This window comes from Pelodiscus sinensis, chromosome 7 (genome assembly GCF_052426305.1).
Source record: "Pelodiscus sinensis isolate ZL-2025 chromosome 7, ASM5242630v1, whole genome shotgun sequence".
Taxonomy (NCBI): domain Eukaryota; kingdom Metazoa; phylum Chordata; order Testudines; family Trionychidae; genus Pelodiscus; species Pelodiscus sinensis.
Window position 1 is genome coordinate 69,264,277 of NC_143058.1, and position 25,199 is coordinate 69,289,475.

General features: G+C 44.2%; 1 protein-coding gene across 4 annotated transcripts in view; it reads left to right on the forward strand.

Moving 5' to 3' along the window:
• The window catches only part of MYO1B (myosin IB), a 195,752-nt gene that overhangs the window by 99,180 nt on the left and 71,373 nt on the right, over window positions 1-25,199 (forward strand). For all 4 annotated transcript variants that reach the window (XM_075934204.2, XM_075934205.2, XM_075934206.2 and 1 more), the window contains exons 5-7: window positions 6,155-6,259; window positions 12,460-12,506; window positions 17,353-17,416. In XM_075934204.2, coding sequence (XP_075790319.2) covers window positions 6,155-6,259; window positions 12,460-12,506; window positions 17,353-17,416 — 216 coding nt within the window. The remainder of the gene's footprint in view (window positions 1-6,154; window positions 6,260-12,459; window positions 12,507-17,352; window positions 17,417-25,199) is intronic.

Genomic DNA, 25,199 nt, shown 5'->3' on the forward strand with positions numbered 1-25,199 from the left:
ACACGACAGCAGGACTCCAACAGAGGATTGCTAACCAACAAGCAAAGCTCAGTAGATTCGCTTATAATTCCTGGGTGGCTGTTGATAGGTTTAAAGACAAACTCCCCAGGGAGTCGTGGCAAGAGTTTGGAGCTATTACCGAGAAGGGGAGGGTTGAGTCCAGGTGGCATTGGATGCAGCTGATTAGGCAGCCTGCTTAATGGCTATGAGCAGGGCTCAACAAACTATATACAATCTACTCACCCGTGGTGAGTAGATTTCAGCCACGCGCCCCGTTCATTCGCGGCACGTGCATGCACAATGCGGCTCTTGCGCATGTGCAGTACGGGGCTGGCGAGTGGTTTTCACTGCCGTTTGTCAAGCCCTGGCTATGAGTATTGTAGAAACTCATGGCTACAGGTTTCAGGCATTTTCCTTGAGGTACACGACCACCCTACAAGACCTGCCATTTGAAGGCTCTGGTCTATTCTCAGAACAGACTGATAGTAAACTTCATAGCCTTAAGGACTCTAGGGTGATCCTGAAGTCCTTAGGTATCCATATCCCAGCCCTGCAAAGACGCTCCCTGAATCCAAGGCTGCAGAGTCCATATCAGCAGGGCCCTAGGGAGTATGGCAACAGGAGGTGGAATAGGGGCAGCAATGGCAGGGCTAACTGTAGGAGGTCACATTTCTGCCTCAGGTTGGGCCGTGGGCTTGAGACAAGACCCAGGGCCCAAGATCAGGGTTTTGAAGTTGTACCTGAGGGTGAGTTAGCAGCCCCACTCCTAGATGGCCCCTTTATGAATCATCTATCCTTCCCTCAGTGCTTGGCGTACCATCACTATAGACTGGTGGGTCCTCGAGACGGTGATGGTAGAGTATTCTATCCCTTTCCTGTCCTTCCACCTCCTGCTCTGTCCTTCTCCAGAGACCTCTCTTTCGAGTACCTTCTATGTTAGGTACTTACTACTAGGGGCAGTGGAAGAGGTTCTACCTGAGCTTCAGGGGAAGAGGTTCTACTCCCAGTACTTTCTAATCCCAAAGTCCAAGGTTGTGTCTTCACCCCATCCTGGCCCTCGGTGTCTTCGTAAAGAGATTTGGGATGGTGACATTAATCTCCATTATTCCCTCCCTCAATCTAGGGAGCTGGTACGCCACCCTTGACTTAAAGGATGCATACTTCCTCATTTCCATTATCCCCTTCCATGGGAGATTCCTCACTTCACAGTAGGCAAAGGTCCCTATCAGTTTGCGCTCGTCCCTATCAGTTTGCGATCCTCCCTTTTGACCTTTCCACTGTCCATAGGATGTTTATCAAGTGTATGGCAGTGGAGGCTTCCTCCATAAGGCGCATGGGGGTGCAGGTCTTTCCCCCTCTGGCTCATCAGAGGCTGGTCACAGCACCAGGTACTGTGTCCCATAGACCTGGCACGCAACCTCTTCGCCTGGCTGGGGCTTATGCTGAGCAAGGGAAAGTCCACCCTCCTCCCGACACAGCTGATAGAATTTGTGGGGGAGAGGTTAGATGCCACTACAGGGAGGCATCCCTCCCAATCAACAGCTTCATGACCATGTGAGACATAATTCTGAAGCTCTGGGCCTCTCTGTTGCCGATGGCAAGGAGCAGTATGAGACTGGATCACATGCTGGCCTGAACTTGTAAGCTAGCTGGCTTTTAGCTCAGAGGGTAGAGGCTCCTATAGTCAGCTCCTGAGGTCCCAGGTTCAAATCCGCCTTGGTGGTGGTTGCAAGTGGGGGCTCATCTGGGATCTCAACGGGGTCTTGGAAGTTCGGGGCTCGCTTCCTCACCTAGGGGAAGTACGTAACCCACACACCTAGTGTGGTTACTGAGTACTGCAAGTGGCACCTAGACCACTGCAACAGTTAAGATCAACAAACCTTTGCAGCATGGGCTGGGAGCCAGCAGGCTTTTAGCTCAGAGGGTAAAGACTCCTATAGTCAGCTCCCGAGGTCCCAGGTTCAAATCCGCCTTGGTGGTGGTTACACACTTACATGGTGCAATACACCAGGTTACATTTGTGCCCACTGAAAGTGTACAACCCTGCCCACACCCCCATAGACATGGTGGTAACGGTTGGGCCAGAGGTCCTGTCAGCACTGGAATGGTGGCTGCAAGAGGACGTGGTATGTGGAGGAGTTTCCTTCACCCAGCGGTCCCCTTCGATGCAGCTGGTGACGGACGCGTCTGATGTGGGATGGGGAGCCCACCTCACTGACATCAGGACACAAGGTTATGTGGTTGTAGGAGGAGCAGTCACTACATATAAATGTCACAGAGCTGAGGTTTGTCTGGCGTGCCAGGCATTCCTGCCGCAGCTGAGAGGCAGTCATGTCTTGGATCTGACAAACAACGCAACAGCAATGTTTTATATTAATCGACATGGCGGAGCTCGAGCCTCTCCCTTTGTCAGGAAGCTCTAGTCCTGTGGGACCTCTGCATCATGCAGAGAATCCACCGTCAAGCCTATTACCTTCTGGGAGCCCGCAACACCCTGGTGGACCGCCTCAGCAGGTTTTTCATGGCTGACGAGTAGTTCCTTAGGGAGGATGTGGTCCAACATCTCTTCCGCAGGTGGAGAACACCTCATCTAGACCTGTTCTCCTCAGATGCCAACAAGAAATGCAGCCAGTTCTGCTCCTACTTGAACCACTGCCCAGGGTCGGTGGGAGAAGCCATGCTAATTCAGTGGCTCCCCTATACCTCCTGTATGCCTTTCCTCCCTCCCAACTCATACACGAGGTCCTCTTAAGGGCATGGAGGTACAGGGCATCAATGCTTCTGGTGGCCACGGCATGGCCATGGCAGCACTGGTACACCACTCTGGGGGCCCCATCATGCTGCTGCTACCTCTAGACCTATTGACTCAGGAGCTAAATCAGGGTCATCTGTGCCATTTGAACTTGCAGTTCCTCCACGTCACAGCCTGGAAGATCTGTGGCTGAGGGGCGGAGAGTTTCTCAGCTTGGATTCTGTCTGGACGGTGCTTATGGAAAGTGGAGGAAACCCTCCACTGGGGCAACGTATCTAGCCAAGTGGAAGCAATTTATGGCTTGGATGACCCAGAGTGGAGTGGAGCCCTTTCAGGCTTCTGTCCCAATGATCCTAGATTATTTGATCAAGCTGTGGCAATAAGGGTTGACCACCTCGTCAGGGAGGGTGTGCCTCCCTGCTATCTTGGTGTTGCACCCGGGTGATCAGGGTGGTTCGGTGTTTGTGAATACCATAGTTTAGCACTTCCTCAAGGGCATGGACAGACTCTACCCTCATATTAGACAGCCCATCCCCCAGTGGGATATGAACCTTATGCTTCCGGGTCTTATGTGCCCTCCATTTGAGCCTATAGTTCAGCGTTCCCTGTCCCACCTCTCTTGGAAGATAGTCTTCCTCATTGCCATTACCTCAGCCAGAAGGGTCTCAGAATTGAGGGCCCTTACATCTGAGCCCCCATACACTGTTCTTCAAGGACAAGGTGAAGCTGCATCTGCACCCGGCCTTTCTGCCTAAGGTGGTGTCCTCATTGCATTTGTCACAGGACATCTTTTTGCCGGTCTTCTGCCCCAAGCCTTATGCAGACTGGGAGGAACAGGCATTATGGTCACCAGATGTAAGAAGAGCTCTTGTGTTTTATTTAGACAGGACTAAGCCGTTTCGCAGGTCCATGCAGCTCTTCGTCTCCATGGCAGCTAGGATGAAGGGTCTTCCATTGTCGGGCCTGTGTTTGTCCTTCTGGATCGTGATGTGTTAAGACATGCTATGACCAGCCAGGGAAATGGGCCCCCCCATCACTGCCCATTCCACCAGAGCCCAGGCCTCCTCTACAGATTTTCTAGCACAGGTACCAATCATAGTCATCTGTAGAGCAGCTACCTGGTCATCAGCCCATACCTTTACTAACCCCTGTGCAATCACTGAGCAGGCTATAGAGGACGCAGCTATTGGCAGAGCTGTGTTGCAGTCTGTTTCCTCCTCGGTTCCAACCCCTTCTCCGTGGTTACAGGTTGGAAATCATCTAAATGGAATGGACAAAAGCAAGCACTTGGAAAAAAAAACAAACGGTTACTTACCTCGTAACTACTGTTCTTTGAGATGTTATTCATGTCCATTCCAAATCCCACCTGCCTCCCCTTCATCAGAATGTCCGGCAAAAAAGAGCCGAGGGGGTGAGGGTCCAGCAGGGATATATATATAGCGCCGCTGCCGCTCCCCGGGGCTCCCTGACTGCTAAGGATAAAAAACTTCCAGAACTCGTAAACGTGGCGTTGCCACACACCTAAATAGAATGCACATAAGCAACACATCTCAAAGAACAACAGTTATGAGGTAAGTAACTGTTTTTCTCCACAAAGGCCTGACATTTTTCTTGTCTCCATTCCCCTTCCGCTGCTCTACTGAAAATTGTCCCTTCCACACAGAGGGAGCCTTGTTGTGGAGGATGGGCATGAGGCTTCAACTTGAGTGTCCTATCTCATCGTATCACTGGTCCAACTGCCAACAACGCTGCTTTGCCCAGAGAGATTGCAAGCATTCCACTCAGCCAATTCATGTAGGAGCGAAATTGAAGCCTCAGCATAGGACTCATAGGAACTTCCATGTATAAAAAGAACATCATTCAACTTAACACCTGAGCATGTGTCCAGAGTGCGAATGTAGATTTAAAAAAGCATTTATCCTTAGTTAATCATCTCATTATATTCTGTGACTGTCAGATCTATATTACTGCATTAAGTCAACACTTTAAATCCGCTTCTCTTTGGTTTTGTGGAAAAATAATTGTAGTGAAATAGATTGCTTTCACTTCCCATACGGTTACCCTTTTCAGTGCTTCAATGTATTAATATGAAGTTCACATGTAGCATTGAAATGATTTGTTTAACTTTTGCTCAAAAACCCATCACTTGATGCTGATTATCTTTTGGTTAAGATTTGGAGAAGGTTATGGCTAGGCAGCTCTCAGTATATAGATGCCATAGCATCATCTTTTTGACTGTTTTCAATCAGGGTTCTTGTTCAAGATCTGTTTATGGCATAGAAATTGTTGATGCAGTTGATTATCTCCCAGCATAATTATTGCCAGGAGACATTTAAGAGTAAGTTAGATAAATATCTCCTGGTTTAAAACATGATGTGGACATACTCTTGGTTTGTGATTTGTGTTTTCTTGTACAAAGAGAATGTCTTGCTACTGCTATTTTTTTTCTTAATATGTCTAATCTCTCAATATACTTTGAATGCAGAGCCACAGTGGGTATAGCTACAGGGACCTGGCAAGAGCTGGAACCTAGTCAGCCTGATTGTGCCGGCTTCGGAGCTCCTTTCAATGCAGAGTCACAGCTGCTAATCACGTATCCAACATTTTTTGTTGTTGTTGGCTACATGGTTACTGGATTACATGCTTCCTAACATCCCTAATTTTAATTACAAATAGATTGACGTTTGCATTTTTCAATTAAGGCCCACTGTGTGTAGCCTGACATTTTACAGATGAACTTTCATAGTGTTAGCTTGTTTAGTCACTTATATTCAAGCAGAATGGAAAAGCAGCTATATGTGCTTGGTTTGCTAGCATTCCTCATAGTTTTGTTTGGGTACTTAATATTCCAGTAGATCTAAATCTATGCATAATGGTCTGAGTACATGGGCTGGACCAGGGCTTTAGTACAGGCAGTCCCCGGGTTACATGGATCCGACTTACATCGGATCCCTACTTACAAACGGGGTGAGGCAACCCCGCACTAGCTGCTTCCACCCCCTGCAGACCAGGGAGACACGAAACTAGCGCCCCTCCCCCCCTCCCCAGGGAGATGCGGAGCGGCTTTTCTCAGCAGACACCTCAGCTTGAGAATAAAGGACTGAGGGAAGTGAGGTGTGGGAGAATAAAACTAAGCTCTGGAGAAATGTTTGGCTAGAGTTTCCCCTACAATATGTACCAGTTCCGACTTACCTACAAATTCAACTTAAGAACAAACCTACAGTCCCTATCTTGTACGTAACCCGGGGACTGCCTGTATCTAGAAGGTTTGGGGTCTTTAGCTCCTGCAAGAATGTTAAAAATGTCAAAGTATACAAGCCTCCATTATAAATAAACTATTTGCCAGTTTTTGGGATGATTTTTCACTTTAATATTTTTTAAACTCTTATCCAAACCCCACAGAAGCCAGCAAGCTTGTCATGTCGTATGTAGCAGCTGTGTGTGGAAAAGGAGCAGAAGTTAATCAAGTAAAAGAACAACTTTTACAGTCAAATCCAGTGCTTGAAGGTAAGAATCTAGTAATGCAGTGGTATTTTTTTTTTAAGAATAAAATGATTTTACAAAAAACAGGTGTGTAAAACAATAAACCGGCATACATGTTTGCCTGTCTTTTTTTCCTAAGGCTTGCCATTCCCTGGATCTAGGGAAAGATCTAACTCTTTGATTTCTCTGTAGAGCTGTTTATTGTACCCACCCTGTTCCACTGATAGCCTCTGACAATTGACTCTCACATGCTTTTAAATTGTTCAGAGTTCTTTTGCTCTCTGCACTCCTACCATGGCAAAGCAGAACTTTCATGTTCCTTGGAGACAAGAGGGATGGCAGCCTTGATGTTAGTAGTTTCCCTATTGTCTTATAATTGCCCTTCCCAGAGATTTTTGGAGGTTGCTTATCTGGATTCATTGTCTTGTCTCACTGCTAGCCCTTCTGACAACCTCCTTTTAAGATGGAACAGTACATCCATACAAGCCTTATAATGCAATTTACAGTAACTTCACCTGGCTGACCAGATCACAAGCCGTGTTCATGTTATTTCTTCTCAATATTCTTAAATTGTGTTATATGATATAGGGATGTGAACAACTAGTTGATTATCCAATAAGCAAATGCTTATCAGGTAGTCGACACACTAGTTGACTAGTCACTTCCCTCCCTGCTGCCTCTATCAGAAAGAGGCAGTGGGGGCGGGGGGAGGCAAAGAGGGAGTGCTTCAGAGTGGCAGCGCTGTGTGGGGCCTGGGACTGGGGCCTGGGCTTCACATGGTGCTTCTGCTTTGAAACGCCGTGTGGAGCCCAGGGTCTGCCATTTTGAAATGCCATGTGCCCAGCTGGCCCTGGGGTTCATGCGGCGTTTCAAAGAGGCAGCGCCACATGGAGCCTGGGGTTAGCTGGGGACTGCTTGAGTGCCCCACTGGTCCCATGCTCCCCACAGCGCTTTTGCCTTTGAAGTGTAGCAACAGCCCTGTGGAGGCACCCTTATCGACTAATCGAATAGTTGATGTAAATTGTATCGACTATTTGATTAGCCAATTAATCTAAATTTAACATCCCTAGTATGATGACAGTATGTATGGGCATTTAGCACTGCTATTTGTGCTGGCTGTCACTGTGATCAGCTTTTGGTTGCATTCCAGCAGAAGAGAATCTTCCCATGTTTTACAATAATGATGCTATAGCCGTGTACAGCTGCTGTCTATATTCTTTTATGCAAATTAAGCATCTTTGATCATGTTCTGTGCATGGTTATAAATGAAGCTCGTGTGTAGCATTGTCTTTAATGGGGTCATTGCTGAAAAGAAGACTTATTGCATGGCATAACCTCTTTTAAACGATTATTTCACTTACCCCGGCCTTCGAGAGCAGCAAACTCTTTTGGCTCCAGTTCTTTGACCCAGAATAGTCTTTTCATGCAAATTTGTTAAAGCTGAGAAACATGTATTTCTCCATCCAAAGTGTCAGCTTCACTTGAGTACTAGACATATACCTCTGTTTAGTGACAACTAGCTCAAAGTCTTCTGCAATGAGCATGAGCGCTGTATTTCCTAATAGCAAGAGACATTGCTCCCATTTGACAAACACAAATGTACAGTATGAAATCTAATCCTTTCACTTGCCTCACCGTTTATTTGGAATTCATGTTGCATGCGTGTTGCAAGATGGTAGTTCCCAGGCATAGTTCAACACCATGTTGGTCCTAGGGATGTAAATCCCATTTAAAATGTTAACCAGTTAAACTATATGTTTAATCAGTTAACTGGTCCACTGTGTTGTGGTAGTGGTGGGTCACTGGAGCAGGTCCCGCAGCATGGCATGGTGAGCCTAGCTGGACTGCAGCCTTTAGTGCAGGAAGCTATTCTGGTTGGGCTGGGTGCCAGTTAACTAGTTATCCCGGTAAGATGCCAGTAAGGCAATGCTTACCGGTTAACTGGTTATCCCTTCACAGCCCTAGTTGAACCTAGTCCTGGGAGCGTTTTCTCATTACTGGTTCTTCTTGTAAGAAAACTTCAAACTAAACTGATTTTCTAATCTACGATCAACAGTTTTGTTTTTGTTTTTGTTTTTCAAAATAGGCCCAGGTCAGGCTAGGACTATGCCTTTGCTATTGGTACTACAATGGCACAGCTGTGCTGCTTAGCACCATAGTATAGATACTTCCTACAGCGATGGGGAAAGGGTTTCTGTCACTGTGGGAACTCAGCCTCCCCGAGCAATGTAACTCGGTTAACAGAAGCATTCCCCTGCTATACCTCGCTGAGTCTGCACTGGGTTTAGGTCAGCACAGCTGTGGCACCTAGGGGTGTGGATTTATCACAGTAGTGATGCCAACTGAACTTTTAAGCACAGACCAGGCCTAAAGCAGTGTGGAGGTTCACCTCTAAGCCCTCTGTAAACAGAGAAGTTGCACTGATTTAACTGTTACATGTTAAGATGTGACTTTAGCCAAATCAAACTGCTGTTTGGACATTCTTACTAAGCCTGGCTTATTTCTATTTAGTTTAAATTGACTAGGAACTGATTTGAACTAAGCTGAAACAAGCCCCTCTTTAATCCAGTGGTCTCCAACCTTTTTAACCACAAGATCTCTTTTTCAATTTAAGTGCAATGTAGGGATGTGAACAACTAGTTGACTATCTGATAAACAAATGCTTGTCGGATAGTTGACACGAGTCGACTAGGCCCCCCCCCCCCCTTTGCTTCCTCTATCACAAAGAGGCTGCAAATGGGGGTAGAGGGAGGAGGGTGTGCTTTAAAGTGGCAGCGCTGCGTGGAGCCCAGGGCCAACTTGGAGTCCCCAGCTGGCTGTACATGGCGTTCTAAAGCGGCAGTGCCACATGGAGCCAGGGAGTACGGGGCCCTGCAGACTTTCACCTTTGAAGTGTGGCAACAACAGTGTAGCAAATTGCATCGACTCTTCGATTAGCCCATTAATCTAAACTTAACATCCCTAGTGCAATGTAAGATCTTCCTCAAACCCAAACACTTACCCCGCTTCCTTTTTGCCTCTGCTGCACCCCTTCTCTGAGGCCCCCTCCTGCTCACTCCATCCCTCTTGCTCCTCACACCTCATTCACTTTCATCAGGCTGGAGTAGGGGTTGGGGTGCAGACCTTGATCTTTGGCCAAAGGGTTCAGAGTGTGGGAGGGGCTCCGAGGTTAGCCCAGGCCAGGAGATTGGGGCCCAAGAAGGGGGTACAGGGGGCAAGCTCTTGGAAGGAGTTTTGGTGTAGGGGGACTCGTGTCTGGGGCAGGAGGGGGGTTCAGGACTGGGACAGGAATTCAGGATGCAGGCTCTGGCTGGGCACTTTTTAACTGAGACTGCTTCCGGTTGGTGGAGCAATGGAGTTAAGGCAGGTCTACTCCTGGCCTGGCCCTGTACCACTCCTGAAAGCAGCTGGCATGTACAGCAATAGCTCCATTGCACCACATGCTGCCCTGTCATCTACAGGCACTGAGCCCACATCGTCTACTGGCCATGGTTCCCCGTTATTGATCAATGGGAGCTGCAGGAGTGGTGTCTACAGGCAAGGACAGCCTGTGGAGACCCCCTGCCCTGCCTTTCTCAGGGGCTGCAGGGACATGCCAGCCACTTCCAGGAGCAGCAGTTACCACGGGGATAAATTACTCCAGCCATGACAGGTTTGGCATTTTAGAACTCACTACTCAAAGCATTAAATTATGAAATGCAACACACTTTGCAATCAGTACAAGTAGTAACAACAACCCACTACGTACGTGTTGGGTTGGGGGATATGAGTGGAGGACAGTGTGTGTTTGTGAGAGTGACAGACGCACAATGTGTGAGTGTTAGCCGGTGGCCGGGGTAATGAGTGGCCTGTGAGCCCTATCACACCCGAGTCTTTAACTGCTAGGACAAAGTCCCTTCGGAGCGGGCAGCCAGGGAGGCTGACGGGTGCCCCAAGAGTCTGCCCCGCGGAGGTGGCGCGACTCAACGCTCAGCTCTTACTGCGTTTACTCCTGACCGTGGCAAGATAGCCAAACCTGCTATGGTTCCTTTTGATTGTATTTGGTTCTGTTACAGCAACAGGAGGAGTCAGGTTAAAGCTTAAACAGTTACTATTGTATTGTTACAAGGCAAGCTTAGCTGTTAAATGTTACTGCTGTGTTACAGATAACACAGCCACTACAAAGACAAGTCAGAAAAATACAATAAAAGTCACTTAAAGGTACTGTGGAACCCTTTTGGTTCTCTGAGCTCTTATTGAAATGCACGCAAAATAGACACCTCGCAGGTACAGGCAGTCCCCGGGTTACATGGATCCGACTTACATCGGATCCCTACTTACAAACGGGGTGAGACAACCCCGCACTAGCTGCTTCCCCCACAGCAGACCAGGGAGACGCGAAGCTAGCGCCCCTCCCCCCCAGCAAACCAGGGAGATGCGGAGCGGCTTTTCTCAGCAGACACCTCAGCTTGAGAATAAAGGACTGAGGGAAGTGAGGTGTGGGAGAATAAAACTGAGCTCTGGAGAAATGTTTGGCTAGAGTTTCCCCTACAATATGTACCAGTTCCGACTTGCATACAAATTCAACTTAAGAACAAACCTACAGTCCCTATCTTGTACATAACCCAGGGACTCCCTGTATATTCTCACCCCTGCGATCCGAACTCCGGCGAAGCCAGAGTTTCTCTCAATCCCATTGGGAAGCAGTTGGTACGAGACGAAGGTGTCCCTAAAGTCTCGGGGGTCCAAGACCACCTGACCAGCAGGTATATGGGTGGATCTCCAATTAGAGGGGGGCACAGGGCCCCACTTGATACCCCTGTGGTCACATAGACGCTTCTCTTGTGATTAAAATGCCAATTAAGTTGGAACGTCTTTGTGATGCCCATTCCCACAGCGGGTCCAAAGCTTAATTTGCACCTGTGAGGTGGAGGTAACTAAATCATTAGGGCTGGACGTTCTTTTCTGATGGGGCGGCAGATTCTTCTTCGGGACGGTGTGTAGGCGTGTCAATACTGGTACCAGTCAAAGGCAGCCCAAGGCCCCGATCGTCTGCTGGCTCAGTTGCCGCTGTTATCTGGTTCCTGTCTAGCATCCAGGGCCATAGTTATACCAGCACCTCTGGAGGCCCTGGAGCCTTTGAAGACAGAGTTTCGTAGGGAGGGCTGGGGAGGGTGTCTGTCTGGCTACAGTGAGTGACAGAGATTTGCATTGCCAAGTTCCCTCCATCCCCTTCTCCCCCCCACTTCTGTACCCTATCTCCACATGGAGAGAAGGGACACCCTGACATCAGTGTCCCCTCTCTTCTCCCTCCCACACCTTGCACAGCAAGCAGGAGGCTCCTGGGGGGCAGCTTCCCGGCCAAACTAGTCAGGATCACCTGTGAGGCGCCAAGATCTACTGGTTGGTGACCACTGCTTTGATCCGAATAAGTGTGTGTGGTGTATTAGCTAAACCAGTGCAAGTTTCTCATGTAGGCATGGCTTTAATCTCCTTCCATACTCTTGTGTTTGGCCAGTTTCTGGGCGAGCAGCTCTTGCTACCAGAAACTTAGCCTTCAGTTTTGGTAGTTAACAAACTAATGTTTTGCTACTGAACATTTCCAAAAGAAAAGTTATGTTTCCTATTTGCTGAATTTGTAGCTTGTTTGGACAGTAAAATGTTCGTAGAAGATCTGAAATGTCATGATACATTTAGTCTAGATCAAGGGTGGGCAAATACCAGCCCGCAGGTCGGATTCAGTACATGAGGGTTAGCCCCTGGCAGGTTCCCAGACCATCATATTTATTTGTGCCTCCGAAGATATAGGGGACCGCTGCTCCTCTTGGCCACAGATTGCCGTTCCCAATCAATGGGAGCTGCAATTGTCCGTACCGGCGGAGGCACAGGTAAATATGGCTAACCCTTGTGAATAGCTGCTGTTTTATTGTCCACCTGTGGAATAGATGCAATTCTGCCACTACTTAATTTCACTTTATAACACTTTTGTATTTGCCTGGTTTTTTTCCTTTTTTTTAAAACCCCAAATCTATCTTGTTTAGGAGTTCACCCTCATGTCCTAGGTCTTCATTTGTCACATAATAAACCCATCTTCAGCAACTGACAATGATGTGTCAAACACAGGATAATGTTTTGTTTTCCAAAAATGTGCAATTTTGTTTGTTTTTTGCATATAGTTTTGGCTTGTTTTGTAGTCTTTAACCATTTTTACCATGTTTCATTTATTTTTTTTCCTTTTCTTCCAGCTTTTGGAAATGCCAAAACTGTAAGAAATGACAACTCTTCTAGATTTGTAAGTATATGTACAAGGCGCAGAATTATCATGCATGTCATGTAAAGGAAATAATTCCTATCAAAGGTTAGAGTTTGATATGTAATTACAGAAATCTGAGCAGTATCGGGTATATATGGAACAGATGTTCTAAAAGGCATTACTGCTCATCTGCAGTATGTTTTTTTAAGTTTGTGAAGAAAACATTTAAATGGACAGTGTCAACTTGTTCCATACCAAATTTTGCCATGCCTTGAAATGGTTAGACCTTAACCTTAGCATGGAGACCCCATACAATTTCCCCTAGCCAATGTAGATCCTTCCCTCGTTGCTTCACAAAAAGCTTTTAAAACGTAGTCCAGCACCAGCTGGTTCACCAGAATGTAGGGGTTTGTAGCCGTGGACGTTAATCTCTATTGAGGTATAAAAAAGACCATCAGTCACTTACCACAAATTCCTTAGCAATTCTGGAATGTGAGTAATCCACATGGCACTGTCTACTGTTAGTCAAGCTATATGCCAGGAGGAAGAGGATCACTTAAAATCCCACCTGGCGCTTGGGTACATACCTGAGCAGCTAGCCTGAGTGGCTGCATGTGCCACCACGGCCATGTTGCTATTTTTTTTGCAAACTAGCTTAAGCAGAGCCAGTCTGTTTACCTCTACTGGGAGGGACCCCTGTAGCTGCTGTGTAAATATACCCAGACCTCCAAAAAATCCTTTTCCTCCCCGGGATTGGAGGCCTCATCCTAGCATAGTAGGTTTTTGTAAACTCAATCTGCCCTGTGAAGAATGGCATTCAGTTATCATGCTTCCTAATTACTTTATTGTATGCAGGAGAGTCCTTTCCTCCTAAAGCTAAGCTAACTCTTGCTTGATTAGTGGCTTCTATCACTTGGGCCTTGAGTAGCTGAGAAAATAGATACTTTCTTAGGTCAGACCTGTAAACATCAATGATTCTTTTTCAGATGTGTAGTTATTGCTATATTATACTTTGCAGGCATTGATAAGTTTTCATGACATTTTTACAAGGCTGAACTTGAATTCAAAAAGGGGAGAGGGTGTTGAGCCACTCTTCTTTTGTCATCGTACGTGAAAAGCTTTTATTGCAAGAAATGAATGACCATGTCATTTGAAAGGGAAGCATTTTTGTCCTAGCACTCCTTATGATACCAGCCAAAATGCTTGGAAAATCTTTGATGTAAGGTATTTAATGTTTCATTTCACCCAAGAGAACCTCTCGCTTTATGAATAATTGCTTAATTCCATGATTAGTTGTGTCCCTTGTTCTAAAAATGCATTTAGTCTCTTGGTAAAAGATTGTTGCTTTCTGACTTTAACATAAAATTAGACTGAAAACCAAAGTACGCAAGTGAGAGCTAAATTTGAGAGTCGCCACTTATCTGGCTGGACAAAAACATAATTATACCTCAGCTAGACTTGGTGCTATTCCTGACACAGTTGGCTGCCTAAGCAGTCATGTGATAGGGAGCAGTGCGCATGACATCATCTCTCCCCCCCTTTTTGTTTTTAACTTTTCATCTTTAATTCAGATTCATTTTGCTGGTAGGAGGTTTCTACATGTGTTTACTCTTCAGTTCAGGGTCATTTATCATCTTGACTGTTCTGGTTTTCTATTCTGGATTTGTACTCTGCAAGTCAGGGCCGCCTTAACAAAAGATTTCATCCTAAAACCAAATGTGAAACTATAGGAGCTGGCAATTGGCAGTAAATATAATTGCTGCTAATAAGCAGCAACTATATGTTTGGAGATGCAAAAGAATGAGCAGCACCCATCCCCAACTTTCTCATAAGAGCTAACTGTGGAAAGCCACAGAGAAGGGCTCGTCTACACAGCAGTGTTAGTCCAAGGTTCCATCTCAGACTAGAGCCTAATCCTCTTTCCATCTACAGGCAAAATCATGCTAATTTACGGCTTGGGTCCAGGGTCCCAGAACCCCGTGGGATGGAGGGAATGAGCCTAAATTAAGCCATGATACAGGTTTTAAGCCCTATTGCTTTGCAGTGTAGACACGAGTTCTGTCTGGGTGTCTGCTGAAAGTATCCCATAATTCCATGGGTCAACTTTCAATATGGGTTGACATGCATTAGAATATCTTTGCAGCCTTAATGGGGCTCCACATAAATACTGTGGTCCTCCTGGGTAGAATTTAGGGGCGCAGTTCAGCTGGAGAGCTGCTTTTGACAGGGGAAGGTCTCCTCCCAAACTCTAGCCCAATAGCCGGTAGGAGATTGTCCTGCTGCTTCCATATAGCTGAGTCTGATCTGACTGCTCCTCTGATTGACCCTGCTTGTTTTTTTGAATTGGACAGAGTAGGGTGGTTTTATCTCAGACATTGTAGACTGTAGAGCAGAGTCTCAAATGCCCAGCCTTCAGGCCAGTCTTGGCTGGAGTGATTGTATGCTGCTTCCCCTGTGACTCCTGCCGCCATGTGGAGTGTGGGGGCACACAACTGCTGCCAGCTTGTGGTGCCTGGCTTCCCCTCCCTCCTGGAGATCCTCAAAACTGCGTGCTTGGGGCATGAGTTGTCATGGGGAGAAAGGGTGGGGAAGGAGTGGGGTTTGGGGGGCCAGTAACAGTCAGTCACATTTCCCTCCCACTCCCTCCCCCCCACTTGGAATCCTGAGCTGAATTGCATGGCCGGGAGTTTGAGACTCCTGCTCTAGAGTGTCACAAGATGTTTCCAGGGTGATGCAAGGTCCAGGGTTTAGGGGATATTGTAGTATTTGGGGTAGGGAAGGAAATATGCCTGAAATGTGGTGTGGCGAACAAAGCAAGGAGTAGGAGTAAATGGGACCAGGAATGTGGAGGGGGAAATGAAACAGCAAGGAGAAGGTAGTGTGGAGGATTGAATTTGGGAGATCAGGAATATCAAGGGGGAGAGAGTACAACCAGTTGTCTTTCTCTCTTCAGACCTTGCTTTTAAATCCACAGCTAAAATACTCTTTGGGGAGCTAACTGTTGGCCCAGTAATTGGAAAATTGGATCTGTGATAATTCTCTGATTTAATTACTTTAAAAAACAAATAGAATTTTGAGAAAAGCCTGAATTTATTAGCTCCAGATTAATTTTTCAAACCAGAAAATACAAGTACTCTCCTATGTTGTCCATGACATAGCTGCCAACATAGCGAAAAAAACACCTTGTTACTGTTTAACTAGACTATTCATAGGCCAATCCTGACACATTTATCCAGCAAATTAGAATGCATCTTTAGGGTAGTGCTTAAGGAATGTAAGATGACACTCAATGTTATGTTCGTTGATGGAAAGTCATTCTAAGTAAAATAAGTGGAAATGCATAAACACAAAACCTTCCTGTTCAATTCATTGGCTCCATTAAGTAAGCAATGGGGGGAGGTGAAACAGAATAATCCATTATATGGGAATGCATTTGGAGTTTGTTTGAATTATTGCCAAAATGCATCATCCTTGAACAGTTTGCCCATGATCTGTACTGTCATTGACTTCATAAACCATAAGGATCCATTGCTGCTTGTTGCTGTTGAAAGTAACTGTTACTAAATTGAACACCTGTCACCATAAATTAAAATAATGCACAGAATTAAATGATCTTCTGTGATGTGTAAAAGTCAAACAGAAGTCAAGGAGAGGGACTACAGTTGTACTGTACTGCTGACAGTTTTTGAGTTGAGGCTGTGGTAACAGGCTGCTCAAATCTTTGCCCCAAACACCTGAGTGATAAGTCAGACAACTTAGTGGGAACAGGCTGTAGCTTTATTGAGACATGATTTATAAACACATCAGCATCTGCAGCCTCACCTACCCCTCAGTAATCCCAAATTAATTTAATACCCTATGAATGCTCTGATCCACACTCCTGTGTAATTAACCTTGTATAGCCAAAAACAGGTTCCTGAATTCCACAACCTACTAGGTCTGGTAATGCCTTTAAGGCAGTAAGTATTGTTTCTTTAGGCTATGTCTACACTGTTCCGCAGGTGTGAATTACAGAGTGTACCAAAGTATTGCAGTCTTAACTGCCCAGTGTGTATGCTGTTGGAGATAACTAAAAGGAATCTTGTTTGTGTTAATGTAGTCTCATTTGAAAGAGGATTATATTCATACAAACAAGGTACATTTTAGTCAGGCCACCAGTGCTCATGTGATCAGAACACTGCAGTTCGCACACAAATAGTCCTGTCAGTTTTCTAAACTCTATTAAGTATTCCTTTTGGAGGTTATAATCTCACTGCAAACAAGACTGTATAGTAGGGGTGGGCAATAATATGGTGGCGGTTCGCCCCTAGTGGTCCACTGCAACTATATTTACCTGCTCCTCCACAGGTAGTGGTGGTCATGGCTCCTATTGTCCACAGATCACCACTGTTCCTAGACAATGGGAGTGGTGGGAAGAAGTATGGACCAGGACACCGCTTCCTGCACCTCCTGTTGGCCAGGAAAGGCGATCCAAATTCTAAAGGCGCTGCAATCACCTATACCTGTGGAGGGGCAAGTAAATATCACTTAATTCTGCCAGACTGGATCCGGCCTGTGGACTGGTGTTTGCTCTCCCCTGCTGAATAGCAATCTTGGCTCTTAAAAACAATCACAGCTATTTCTACAAACTTAAAATACAAAGCCAATTAATCTGTGTTGGAACACTTCATCCTCTGTTGATTAAAGCTTATTACCATAAAAATCCCCAGTTGGAGTAATAAAATTATTTTAAAAGGTATTGCATATATTTATTAAGTATTTGTTATAACTTAAAATACACCATAAAGAAGCAACTGAATTTCTCTGTAGTACAATAAAATGACTAAGGACATTGAAAAAGGTCTGGAATGGAGTGGTAACATCCTTGAATCCATTGTTTCCACAGGGAAAGTATATGGATATTGAGTTTGATTTCAAAGGTGATCCACTTGGCGGAGTTATAAGTAACTGTGAGTATTACATTTGGTACTGACTTAAAACATTTCATGGCTACTCTTCTTCAAAATGGGCAGTAAAAAGAAGGGAGAGGACTTATGAGGATATATGTATTTTTTATTTAGAACGCCGTGTTATGAAGAGAGAGAAAATACTAGTTGCTTTTTTTGTACTGAATTGTAGATAAAACAAAGGAAAATGCATTTGAGAAAACACACTAGTAAAAGTTTACTGCTTAAAGGGCCCATAATCCTGCATTATAGGACCATAGATTATCCATCATTGGAATTGTTATCTGAAAGGGAGATTTAAGGACAGTTGTTTCCTTTAACTGTGGTTTTGATGTAGCAGATCTAAGTGGTATCGGTGGTGGTCACATTCCAGATATTTCATTTTCTTAATCAGACTAGCACTCTATTGTTGAGAAATTGTTTAAATAAATAAATAAAAAGAAGTCCATTGTTTTGTGATGACAATAAAGGAGCTGTACAAAAAGGGATTTTTGTACAGACCGCAAAAAAGGGGATGGCAAATTCAGTGTCCTTTGCAGATCGCTTTGTAAGGCTTTGCCTGAAAGAGTTTATTGCAAACACAGGAATATGAAACTCAGACCAAGAGCTATTTACAGTGTGGTTACCCATTAACTTTGAAATTTTGCAACTAAAGAAATTCGAGGTCAACAGATGCTATGTTTGTTTAATGTTGAACTCAACACAATTTTTCTTCCAGGGTTTGTGTATTATTTTCCCTCTAATATTCAAAATATTTTGTATGCAAAAAAGAAATTTCTCCAAGTGCAGCATGTGAACTTTCATCTGCTTTGTCCATAAAATGTCAGACTAATTATCACGATAAAAAGGAGGCCAGTATAGTAGTTCTGTAATGCTTTGTTTCCCCTTTTCATGTTCTTTGCATATGTATGTAAAACAGCCTGTAAAAGGTGTAGATTTTAAGTTCTTGTGATCTTGGCCTCATGTCAGTGTTATCAAGGGCTGTGGCATTAATACCTGAAAAAAAATACTTCCATCCTTTGCCCCTTAAAGTTGGATGCTTATTGAACTGTCCATATTTCAATGTTGTTTATGTATATCTGAGAAGCACTCTCTTAGATGCCAATTACTATTTAGTATTAGTTTGTTTTCTTGTCTATTCTTAATAGTGTTCTACATTTTAAAATATGTAGTACTGCAGGTTGGACCTCCCTAATCCAGCACTCTTGGGACCTGGCCGGTCCTGAACAAGGGAGGGTGCTGGACCAAGGATGGTCATTCCAGCTCCTCTCTGATGGCCTCTGAGGTCTCTGCTTCCTGGCCTGGACTGCCCTTATGCCCGCCTACCCTGCTGCTCTGCAGGCCCAAGCCAGGCTTGCTGCCCGTGGCTGCGGGTCTGGCTCTTCTGCTGGCCCCTTGCCTGGGCTCTGGGTCACTGGTTCCCCGGCCACAGGATTGGCTTCACTCCTTGACCCCCAGCTGGGCAGCCAGGCTGCCAGTTCCTGGGCTATGGGACCAGCTCCGCTCCCAGTTTCTTAGCTGTGGGACCGGCTCTGCTCCCAGCCCCCTGGCCTGGCTCCAGACCACCAGCTCTCCACTCCCACCTCCCAGCCACTGGCTCCCCAGCTGCAGGACTGGCTCTACTTCCAGCCTCTCTGTCATATGCCAGGCTCTGGCCACCGCCATCTCCACCCATCAGATTCTCAACTGGCTCGGTGGCTCACTGGTCCAGGGGCTGTCTGGTCCAGCCACATCCATTGGCCAGATGTTGCCAGATGAGAGTCCCAGACCATAGAGGTTTAACCTGTACAAATGTCTTACCTTTAAATCATTCATTTGAATTAACTCTATAATGTAAAATTGAATTTTGTCACCCTGTCACTGATGTCTTCTGATTTGTGGGTACATTTTCACAATTGCACCACGTTTAGTGAGATCTTAAATGCAACTTTCATGAGACATTACCTCCTTCTGAAATCAAGGATTGTTTTAGGGTGCTTGACTTACTGTGTTTTAAGTCAATTTTAGAATCCTTTTTCTGGTCTACTACATCACTGAAAGAGAACCTGGAAAGGCTAAAGAAGGGTCAGGGTATGTCTACACTTGCACCCTCTTTCGAGAGGAATGCAAATGAAGACATTCAAAATTGCAAATGAAGCCGGGATTTAAATACCCCAAACTTCATTTGCATATTTGCGTTATGGTGCTATTTCAAAATAGCGCTATTTCGAAGGAATAGATGCGGTTATTTCGAGAGAAAACCCTTCTCTCAAAATAACTGGTAAACCTCATTGTATGAGGAATAAGGGTTCTTTTGAGAGAAGGGTTTTCTCTTGAAATAACCGCGTCTTAACACCATCTGTTATTTTGAAATAGCGCCAAAAAGCGAATATGCAAATGTAGCATGAGATATTTAAATCCTGGCCTCATTTGCAATTTTGAATGTCTTCATTTGCATCCCTTTCTCAAAAGAGGGTGCAAGTATAAACATACCCTATATTTTGTTAATATAATACTCTTGCTTGTTTTCTGATCATTAGTCCATTGTTACATCCAGTGATACTTACATCACCCCTCTCTAATTTTTATATTCCTTAAATTACAGCAATAAAATATTATGAGTTTGATCCAATTTCCAGTGAAGTCAGAGGTATTTCATTTGGCTTTAGATCAGACCCTATATTGCCAAACTATTTCTCATTTGAATTCTGCAAATATAACAGTGGCGGTTCTGGCTTACTAGGAAGTAGAAACTAAGTGAGGCTCTCTGTCTGGGTAAGTTGAGCGATTATATCAAGTCTTCTACTCTTTGCTTGAAAAATTTGGAAGTACACTAATATATAAGGCTTAGTGGAGTGGAGGACCTCTTTTTATTGATGATAGTCTCTATAGGATGAACTATATTGCAGCTTATATTGCCATTAAATATTATTGCATTCATAATGAGTTCGGAATCATAGTCATAGAACACTAGAATTGGAAGGGATCCCGAGAGGTCATTGAGTCCAGTCTCCTGCCCTCACGGCAGGATCAAGCACCATCTGTATCATCCCTGATAGATGTCTATCTAACCTGCTCTTAAATATCTCCAGAGATGGGAATTCCCTTGGCAATTTATTCTAGTGTTTAACTACCCTGACAGTTAGGAAGTTTTTCCTAATGTCAAACGTAAACGTCCCTTACTAGAGTTTAAGCCCATTGCTTCTTGTCCTCTCAGAGGCCAAGGAGACATTTTTTTTTCTCCCTGCTCCTTGTAACACTCTTTTAGGTACTTGAAAACTGCTATCATGCCCCCTCTGAGTCTTCTCTTTTCTAAACTAAAGCCCATTTTTTCATTCTTCCCTCATAGCTTGTTTTCTAGACCTTTAATCATTTTTGTTGCTCTTCTCTGGACCTTCTCCAATTTTTCAACATCTTTCTTGAAATGTGGTGCCCGAATTGGACAAAATACTCCAATTGAGCCCTAATCAGAGCAGAGTAGAGTGGAAGAATGACTTCTCATGTCTCGCTCACAACACTTTTGTTAATGCGTCCCGGAATCATGTTTGCTTTTTTTGCAACAGCATCACACTGTTGGCTCATATTTAGCTTGTGGCCCACTATGACCCGTAGATCCCTTTCCGCAGTACTCATTCCTAGACAATCGCTTCCCAATTCAGTATGTGTGAAACTGATTGTTCCTTCCTAAGTGGAGTACTTTGCATTTGTCCTTATTAAACTTCATCCTGTTTACCTTAGACTATTTCTCTAGTTTGTCCAGATCATTTTGAATTATGATCCTATCCTCCAAAGCACTCGCAACCTCTCCCAGCTTGGTATCATCTGCAAACTTAATAAGCGTGCTCTTTGTGCCGATATCTAAATAGTTGAAGATATTGAACACAACCGGTCCCAAAATAGACCTCTGCAGAACCCCACTTGTTATGCCCTTCCAGCATGATTGTGAACTGTTAATAACTACTCTCTGAGAACGATTATCCAGCCAGCTATGCACCCACCTTATAGTAGCCCCATCTAAGTTGTATTTGCCTAGTTTAATGATGATAAAATTATGTGCGTCCATGTCAAATGCATTACTAAAGTCTGGGTATACCACATCCACCGCTTCTCCCTTATCCACAAGACTCGTTATCTTATCAAAGAAAGCTATCAGATTGGTTTGACACGATCTGTTCTTTACAAATCCATGCTGGAAGGAAGATCTTTGGTTAAGTAGTGTTCATAGAGCATCCAACACTTGAGAAGCACAAAACTATTAAATGCCAACAAGCATGAAGCATTCTTCTTTGATAATCCCTTTGGTATGGGCCAATATACTACAAAGAGCACTGTTGTAGCCCCCTTCATTGTGGCAACATGAGTGCAAAGGACTGACCACAGAGTATAATTAGCACAGTGATGCATGTAGGTCCCATCCCACCTTCCATTGAAGGGAATTCCAGTGGGAACAGATCAGACCTGCAATATCTTGTGTACCATACGTGGAAAAGCCTTTAAGCGAATCTTGTTAAACGGAATCAACTAAAAAACCTGCTGAGCTAGTCAGGTCAGGCCTGTTTCCAAATTGAGGTCCGCTTAGATTTGATAATTGTAAACTACATATCTGTGGTAAAGCATCTAGCAACACTTTGGCACCTTATTACATTAATGCTATCATGAAAAAGAAATGGTGAGTGGAAAAGTTAATTGTGATGAATAGGCTTTATCAGATCTCCGGGCATGTGTTTCGAAACTATGATCAGCCACTTACAATATACTGGAAAACCTTTTCTGAAGTCCTATGCCATCTTGCTTGATCACAAGCCAAGTGCTATAGAGCCAGGCCAGTGGCCAGGATAGTAAGTGGCATTCTTCTCAGTGACTGCACACAGCCAATGTGCTGACATGGTGCATGAGTGGGGCTGGAATTTCTCATCTTTTGGGTGAAGAGTAAAGCTGAATCATGAAGTAACAACTGTGGGTGAGGTTCTTTGGCTTGCAGTGTGCAGGAGGTCAAACCAGATGGTCATGCTCTTTTCTGACCTTAAATTCAAGTCTGTGATACTGACCACTACATGAGACTGGTGTAGCTGTAACTCCTATTTGTGACCTAGTATGTCTGAATCGGGTCAGGAATTGCTCACTGTAGTCTTAAGAGTCTTCCTCCACCATGTTTGGGTTTTTTTGTGAAGGTATCTGGCAACCCTAGCAGTAGGAGTTTGACTGTCAGGAGAAAAGGACTTGTCTCTTTTACGATTCCCCGCATTGCCTTTGGGTTTGGGGGAAGAAGGGAAGTTAGCTCAATTGAGGTATCTGAAGAGGAGTATTTATACCTTGTACATATTGCACCCTTTTATTATATTGACCATTTGTGCTGAGAGGTACCATGGTCCTTTTTTTTTTTTTTTTTTTTTTTTTTTTGTCAAGAAAGCATACAGACTCCAGTGTCCTGGCCATGTTGTTAGTCTGCACAAAAGACCACCTAAATTTCTTCCTGCAGCTTCAGTTAGATAAAATATTTACCTTCTTTTTCTGTCCTGAATTGTTGGCTTCATTCTGTTAAAAAGCTGCTGTGTACTAGCTCCAGGGTGGGATCAATGCAGTCTTACTGACCACACAGGAGTTGTTGCCAGGTGTAGTTAAGATTTGCAAAAGTTTCAGAGAAGTTGTTCAGTGAATACAACTTGAGTGTTTTATTTGCGGTTAATCAGTTGAATTTTGTGGTTATGAATTGCAGAAATAGTTGACAGTATTCCTAGTTCTCCTTTTCTTGTCACTAGTAACTAGATAGGGGAATAAAGGAACTATATAGATGATGACATTCTTTTTCTTCTGCATATTGCTTGATAACTGAGGGCAGCATGAATTAGTTGACTGCATTCCCTTACGGACCCATAGACCTTAAGGCCAGAAGGGTCCATCATGGATCAGCTAGTCTGACCTCCTGCACGGCACAGGCCACAGAACTTCACTCACCAACTCTCAATTCCTCATAACTTCTGTCTGAGTTACTGAAGTCCTCACGTCTTGAGTTAGACTTCAAGTTACAGAAACTCCATCCCGTTAACTCTAATTCAAATGAGCAAGTGAACTATGTCCCATGCTGCAGAGGAAGAAGAAAGCCCTCAGGCCTTCTGCCAACCTGACCTGGGTCAAAATTCCTTTCTGACCCCACATGTAATAGTTCATTAGCAAGTATAAGGGCAGGATCCACCAGCCAGACTCCTGGCAAAGAATTCTGTGTAGTAACTTAGAGCCTATCTTCAGCCATTCGAAATATCTGCTAACAGTCACAGTTGGGCCATATACTATTTTAGAAAAAGTCTTCATACGACCTCCTTAAATTTGTCAACAATTTGAAACTAAGTTTCCCCCACTTCCTATCCCCAACTGTCACCATGGAGCACTTTGTTCCTCTGATGGTTAGAAACCTTCCTTTAATTTGAAACCGAAACTTACTGATGGTCAATTTATATCCATTTGTTTTTTGTGCAAGCAGTGGCCCTTAATTTAAATAACTTCTCTCCCGCACGGTATTTATGTCTATGATATATTTATGAAGAGCAATCCTATCACCCCTCATCCTTCAGTTTGTTAGGCTAAACTAGTCAAGCTCCTTATGCTTCCTCTCATAAGGTACATTTTCCATTCCTCTTGTTGTCCTAATAGTTCCAGTTTGAATGAATCTTTGTTAAATATAGGAGACCAGAATTCCAAGTGAGTTCTCACGAGTGATGTAATGATAGTAACACTTGCCTATCTAGACTGGAACTACATCGCCTGATTCATCCTAGGACTTAGTTATCCTTTTTCATTGCCTTGTCACATTTGCAGCTCATAGTCATCCTGTAATCGGCCAATAGCTCCAGGTTTTTCTTCTCCCCTGTTACCTTCAAACTGAGACGTCCCCAGCTTAAAGCTAAAGTTCTTGGTACATGAATTTGCACTATTAAATTTCATCCTATTTCTGTTACTCTAGTTTTTGAAGTTTTACAAATCTTTTATGATACTCTGATCCTCCTCTCTACTGGCAATAATTCCAAACATTGTGTCATCTGCAAATTTTGTTAGCGCACTCCTATTCTTTTAAGTAAGATGGATCCCAAGACTGATCCTTGAGAAACTCCACAAGTAACCTCCCTTCAGTCTGATAGCTCAACTTTCAATATGTCCTGTTGTAATGTCCCCTTAACTAGAACCTTACCCACCTTTTTCAATTAACTGCTGCCTTCCCCTTTTAATAATTTCCCATGTGGACCTGTGTCAAATGCTTTACTGAAATCCAGGTTGATTAGATCTACTGTGTTTCCTTTGTCTAGAAAATTGGTTTTTTTCTCAGAGACAGAAATTAGGATGGTCTGGCATGATCTAACTTTTGTAAAATCATATATTTTGTCCCAAATACCACTTTTAGGACAACTTATCATACCATCTAATGAGCCTGTACTTTCTAGGGCCGTTTTTTCTATTTCTTAAGTAAAGTGCTGTATTTAGAATTTCTCAGTCGTAGGGTACAACTGCCAGATTTAAAGTTTCACTAAAAATCTTTGCTCTTGGGTTTGCAGTTTCACGTGGCACTTTTTTAATATTCTTGGCTGGAGATTATCAGGACCACCCAGTTTAGTCCAATTAAATTGTATGAGTTTGGCTTCCACCTTGGATGTGATGATTTCTACTTACATATCCTTCCATCCAGCCAGTGTCCCCAAACTCCTTGTTACTCTTATTAAAAATTAAGTCAATATATTTGTTTAGGTCTTTAAACTCCACTGCATCTGTCGTGCTTAGACGTCCCACTTCTTCTTTCCTTATTTTCTTTTTATTTATA